Source organism: Diaphorina citri, unplaced genomic scaffold (assembly GCF_000475195.1).
Source record: "Diaphorina citri unplaced genomic scaffold, Diaci psyllid genome assembly version 1.1 scaffold3656, whole genome shotgun sequence".
Taxonomy (NCBI): domain Eukaryota; kingdom Metazoa; phylum Arthropoda; class Insecta; order Hemiptera; family Psyllidae; genus Diaphorina; species Diaphorina citri.
The window spans coordinates 11,408-18,164 of NW_007381056.1; the positions used below are offsets into that span (position 1 = coordinate 11,408).

A 6,757-nucleotide genomic window follows, 5' to 3' on the forward strand; every position below is an offset into this window, starting at 1 on the left:
AAAAAATGTAGGACCAAACATTTTGAGCTACCTACTAAGGGTAATGTGGTTAAATTCACCTTGCTATTCCAACAGAATGTGAACCGAAGTTATCATTTTTCAAGACTGAATCTACCCTGTCTTGTCTTTTCAGCTAGGTGTTGTAGTGTTCTGTTATAAATGAACTTTATTAATTTGTAATGTCACTTGTTTCAGATGGCCTCAGTGCATTCAATCCTGATAAAGACTCAGTCGATACTAGCATTCCACGAGAGGACACAGGAGATGTACCAGGTGAGAAATGCTGTTCCATTTCTTTCTTCTTTGTTTTATTTTTTAATATAATCTCCTTTTTATCCATTTGTGGCAAATCACTTTAAGTTGAGCACCAAGGTATTGCCTTTGGGAATTGATGACTTGTAATTGGAGATACATAATCAGAACTTTTTTTTTCTTCTACATAACATATAATCAACCCTTGTCATGGGTCTCTGATTGTTCCAGAAATCTCTCATCCCAACTATATCAATCAACCAAGCACTTCCAAATCCCAAGACAAACCCCAATGTTCAACAATTGAAACCTATTCACCCCAAATATTGACTGATTCTATCTGTGATACCACTCCTAAATTTAATCAGCACCTTATTGTACCAAGTACAATAGAGTCTGATTCTAAAGAATGCAAGGAAAGACTTGGACAAGTTGTCCAGAATATGAACACAGCTCAAGAAGAGCAAGCAACTCAAAGAATGGACACAATTCAAAAAGTAGGAAAATCTGATGTCAGAAATGTCACTCATTCAACACATCCTAAAAGAACACCCGTCTCAAGGTTCACAATTCGGAATGACCCTTTGGAAGAAATGTCCATCACAAATACTACTAGTCCAACCCTCCCTATTGAAGACAATGCTGGAATTAATGCCACCATTCCAACAATTCCTTCTAAAGAAATTGATGAGATTGTTTCTAATGTTACTAATTCAGACCCTCCTTTACCCAATGAAATCATAGACTCACCTCTCAACTCAATAGAAGATGATGATGCCTATGAAGATATGGATGATAGTTTGATAGACAACAAGGCCAATGAGAAACCTGTCAAACCCACCACCATGTTGGTCAAAAAGAAACGGCGAAAATGGTCTCTGACTACCAAAAGAAAAGCTCACTTAAAACGAGCCGTCAAACTGGAAATTCCTAAAGAACGGATTGACAAAGATTATGAAAAGTTGGCTGAACAATCACCCAAGAGTGAGAGATTTGAGAATGTGCAAGATAGCTCCCAAGATGTTCCTAGTGAGGAAGGAGATGAAACAAATGCAGATCGAGCAAATGAAACCAGTGAAAGTGTTGAAAAACAAGAATTGGGCAAAGAACAAGAACTGGAGATCAAAAAACCTGTTACACCACGACCGCGACGAAGCAAAAACGTGAAAGAAAATGTGGAAGCACAAAAGAAAGTTGCTGAAACCATGAACAAGAGGAATCACAAAGAACATGCTCCCAAAGGCAACTTGAAAGACAAGGTTAACTCCGGCAAAAACGTCGATGTAGAAACTAAATCAAACCTCAGTGATACAGAAACAATTGCCCATGACTTGGTTGTTGCCAAAGAAGCTAAGCCGTCTTCCAAAGCAGGTGCTATGAAAGCATTCCTCGAGAAAACCATGAATGAGATCAACATCGAGGAAATGTACCAACAACTAATCATGGGTGATGACCTCAGCCAAAGTGAAAACAGCCAGAGTGGAGATGATTCCTATATCAAAGAAGTGTTAGGGTCTGCTGTCAAAAAGGAAGACCTTCTTGATCAAAGTATCGTCAAGGATGTTGACAATGAAAGTAAAGTTGATGAAAGCGTTACAGAAGTAGTTGGCACTGATGTAACGAATACACCTGCTCCATCTCCGATTAAATCCCGAGGAAGGCCCCGGAAATACCCAAAGGGCCAAGAGCCCTATGTGACAACACCCCGGAACGCTCAAATTTCCGCCGAAGGCAGTAAAGATCCCGATCCAGTTTCACCAGACGGCGAAAGTTCACCGGCGACGGTATTTTCTTCTCCAAAAGGTCGTGGTCGGCCCAGAAAATATCCTAAAGACCCGTCTTCCATTGAGCTCCCGGCTCCAAAACTCCCTCCCCGGGCAAGACGATTCCCAGCTAGCACGCCCATCAAGAGCCCTTCGCCGATAAAGAGCTCTTCGCCGGGGAAGCGGGGACGGCCACGAAAGTACCCTCGGGGTGAGGAACCTCCTCAGGCGGCTTATCTAAAGAAGTACCAGCTGAATGAGTTGAAGAAGAAGATCCTCGGCTCTCAGCGAAGCCCGAAGGGTTTGAATTCGGTGGAGGAGCAGAATTTTCGGGGCTTTCGACGCCCGGTGGGTGCTGGCTCCCCAACCACCCCAAGTAATGGTAGCCCGAAAACGGCGAAAGGGAATTCTGAAAATGAACCGGAACGGACTGGAAATGAACCAGCTCCCTCTGAAGTTAAAACTGATCCCAATCACCCAGAAAGCAAAGATTCTAAAACTGATTCCAAGGCTGACCCCGATATTGTTGGTACGCCAAACACTGAGAAACTTGGCTCCGAAAATGAAACAAAGCCCCAATTGGATGCTAGTCTTGCTCACTCCAGAAATGAAGGATCACAGAATTCTGGAAATGAAGCGCGATCCACTTTGGAAAATAACTGTGATACTGACACGAAAACTGAGGCTTTCGAAGACGAAACCACTGAACCAGTCGCCGAATCTGTGTCAAAAACTGAGACCACAAAACACATAATAAGCCACAATCAAGACGTATTAAGCAACGATGAAACAACTAAAACAAGTGATGTTGAAGCAACCAAGACTGATGTCGAATCAAGCGACCTGTCCACAACTGCTGTCACCAAACCCAGCAACCTCAATCAGAACCTAAGTGAAGTTGACAAATCCATCGAGCAACTTTTGGCCGATTTGAGCGACCTGAAAAGTCGCTCCGGGCGTGAAGTGAGTAAGGATTTGAAGAAACTCTTCTCGCTTAGGAATATATCTCTGATGGACCTTGCTGACAGCGTGAGACCCAGAGGGAGACCCCCAAAGGGCACGTCCCCAAAGGTAAGAATAATTTATTAGTCAAATTCAAATATGTATTATTAAATTTTTCACCATTTGCCATTTTGCCAAATAAAATGAAACAAGACCCAAAAAAGGCAATTTTGCTTTTAGTGTATCTGTTTTGTCACATTTCGCACGGGTGGGGGTGTGCAATGTTTTGTGCACCCCCGGTAGTAACTGGATTGTTTTCTTCTTCACCTTTCTCGGTGTTCAGACGGGGTCAGCGTTTTTCGTCAATGCTTTTGGTCTGATATTTGGTTTTGACTACAAAATTTGACGAGTAGATGCCTTTCGCACTCAACCTTTGCTTTTTCTTAAGTAAGATCCTCCCTGTTTTAAGTCCCATACCCAGACTAGACATAGTCTATTTTAATTTTCATTTTCCATCCGATTCCAGATGGAAAAACTGCCGCTCCGTGTAGAAAGGCGGGGTCGCCCACCCAAAGCCCTGGCCAAGTACAACGTGAAACGGTACAGAGCTGCTGGAGGAGGAGAAGCCCTGAGGGAGCGGAAGAGGAAGAGGCGGGTCTTGACACTTGCACTTCAGTTGGACAAGGGGAAGAGAAGGAGGAGGAGGAGGGCGAGAAAGTCTGAGGAGGAGAACGATGATGGAAAAGACGACGGTATGTACATACCATTTGTTTTTAGTCCTAGCTTGAATTGTGAAAAAAAGCACGTCTTTGAATGTCCAGCCACTCAAAGCCAACTCGACTACATTAGATCCCTCGGGACACTCTGGACAAGCCTCCTGGAGGTGGTCGCTTTCCTTGGATTGGAGGAGGAAGATTTTTTTTAACAAGTTTCCATTTATATTTGATTGACAAAACTCTCAGAACATACATTTTTCTTATAAATCGAGCTTGTGCCACAGATGGGGAAAAGCAGAGCTTGTGCTTGTGATTGAAATGATTTGGAACGATGCGATGTAAAGAACACTTTTTACAGGACCTTTTTTTTTCCTCATCTAAGGTTCAAGGAACCAAGACATTCAAAAGAACCATAAGACATAAGACCTTGTTTGGACTGCTGGAGTAAAGGGACTTTTCAGTCTCATTCTTGCAATGTAAACAGGGGATATTCTATTTTATTGGTTGTTGTTCCGTGTTTTCAGGTGACAACGAACAAAAGACCAAAGACAGTCCTCTAGTCTCGACAGCCACCTTGGAGGCTAAACCCACAGGAGATTCAGCCTCTGACCGACTCAAAGCTTTGGAGAACAATAAGGAAATCGCGTCCATTCTGCGCAAGAACTCTGACTTTGAAGCGTACTATATGACCAAGACCAGTACTGAGAGAGGTAATCATCTGAAAATCATAGATCAAACAAACGAATAGAATACCTATACTGTCAGAGTCAGGTAATCATCTGAAAATCATAGATCAAACAAACGAATAGAATATACTGTCAGGTAATCATCTGAAAATCATAGATCAAACAAACGAATAGAATATACTGTCAGGTAATCATCTGAAAATCATAGATCAAACAAACGCATAGAATATACTGTCAGGTAATCATCTGAAAATCATAGATCAAACAAACGAATAGAATATACTGTCAGGTAATCATCTTCATCTGAAACTCGCACACCAAATGGTCCGCCTCCAAGCTCGAGTCCTGCCCATGTCATGTTTGTCATATGTGTGCTTCTGACAACCCGACAACCTCCCTCCTGTCCTCGAATGACAAATATCTGCGGTGTGTCCGCTGTCCGAGTACATATCATGCGACCATGTCCTGTATACCTGCAGGTAAGCTTACCAGACGTTCGGATTTTTACTTTCCTTATCCTATAATAAGACGGCCGGCTTTTATCCTATAATAAGACTGTATATCTGTCTCAAAAAAGTCAATAATGGAGCACGAAACTTTAGGTTGAGATCGACGCAGCAGTTGGCGGTATTTGGGCAGCTCTAAATACCTTTTTTTTCGTTGACTAAACGGTTAGAGGTATCAAAATTGTTGTGGCAATAAACCCCCCAAACCATACCTAAAAAACCCTCATATTGTTTGTTGTTATTTACATAGGAACAACGGTTAGTGTATTTTGGCCGCATTTTGGAGTTGGCACCATTTTGAATTTTTGACCTCAGCCCCATTATAACACAACCACTTTGGCTGTCGGGTCGGTTCTTAGGGGGATTGGATGTGATACTTTCGGTACAAATGTTGATGCTTTTTACTCGACTTGAGATCTGTATGCGTAGGTGAAATCTTTTTTTTTACAAGCACTCAGAAAAAGGTTACGCGATGTCGCGTCGTCGGAAATCTGTTTTAATGTAGTCCCGCCCTTCAGGTCCGTCTACACACCGCACGATGTACGTCCACCACTATAAAATTTTCTTCTTTTTCCCCTAAAATCCTTTTATCACCTACTATGGGTTTGCGTCCTACATCGATGAACATAGATTTTTTTTTAAACGTTCAGTAATAAAAAAAAAAAAATAAAAATAAAAAAAAAAAAAAAACCGCGGGATTGCGGGATTGCGGGATCCCGCATTGCAATCCCTAATCCGCACCGACTTGATGACAAATCGGCACCAATATACCGCTGCAACTTTTTTCACCGGGGATCGGTGCGGTCTCAAGACAGTAACACACGGGCTCTCGAAAAAAGACTCATTTATTATTTTTGACGGTCTTTACGAAAAAAAAATACATTTGGACAGTTATATTTTTCATGAGAATCACCAATTATTTTACAAGTATCTAGTCTAGGCTCTAGGCACCTGTTTATTCCGCAATATTTCAAGCTGAGGTAATGCATACAGAGTGAGTAATAAACCAGATTTTTCTAGCCCCATTCTGCCTTGTACAAACTACTATAACAAACAACTAATCATAAAATAGCAAGATAACTCCTTGGTTCAACCCGTTAACCTGACGTCAGGTCAGAGGTCAACCATGAACACCTAGGGGCGGTCCATCAAAACTCCCTATTTGGTCATTCCCAAAAGACAGCTAAAAAATTCCATTCCAAAAAGACAGCCAAAAAATTCACTCGCATAGTAACACGTTTATTGTCCATCATTCTTGAGAAATTCAGTCTCCATCATAAATTTGGCTTATTTCATTTCAAACGGGGACCTACGGTATCATAAATTTGGCTTATTTCAACTTGTCTGTCACTTCTGACGACTTTAAGAACATTTGGAGTTTTAGGTGAGGATTTGGTTCGCATAATTTAGTGGAGACGCCAAAAAGCCCGCCGCTTATATAAAAAGCCGGCTGTACATTGTCCACTGACCCAGTGACCATTTGGTTGATCTGGTGATACCAATTCATGGACAGTGCAAAAAAGAGTACAGGAAGTCCAGATAAAAGTTCAACACAAAAGTAGGCACCTTGTATACTTCCAAACTCGATAAAGATGGAGTTCGAAAAAAAAGTTTTTTTTTTTTTTTTTTTTTTTTTTTTTTTTTTTTTTTTTTTTTTTTTTTTTTTTTGCCCGTAGGACCAAACATGGAAAAATAATCAGAGCTTAATTTAAAATAATAACATCCGATTTTCGGTGCACAATCGTCTTTTGCCATCCAAAACACTATTGTCATCCAAATAAATGTATATAATTATGTCCACCAAAGTTTCAAGTCAGTTGGCACAGTAAAAATGGCTACATCTTGAGTAAAACGTTCTAGTAAAAATAAGATAAAAAAAAAAAAAAAAAAAA

The 6,757-nt window shown here is 41.1% G+C and overlaps 1 protein-coding gene across 1 annotated transcript; it reads left to right on the forward strand.

Moving 5' to 3' along the window:
- Positions 1 to 101: 101 nt before the first annotated feature.
- LOC103520467 (protein hsr-9-like) lies at positions 102 to 4,421 on the forward strand. Its single transcript, XM_026831571.1, has 4 exons — positions 102 to 273; positions 484 to 3,086; positions 3,484 to 3,709; positions 4,198 to 4,421. Exons 1-4 carry the CDS (start codon positions 180 to 182, stop codon positions 4,419 to 4,421), a joined length of 3,147 nt encoding a protein of 1,048 aa, XP_026687372.1. The 5' UTR covers positions 102 to 179.
- The last annotated feature ends 2,336 nt before the right edge of the window (positions 4,422 to 6,757 follow it).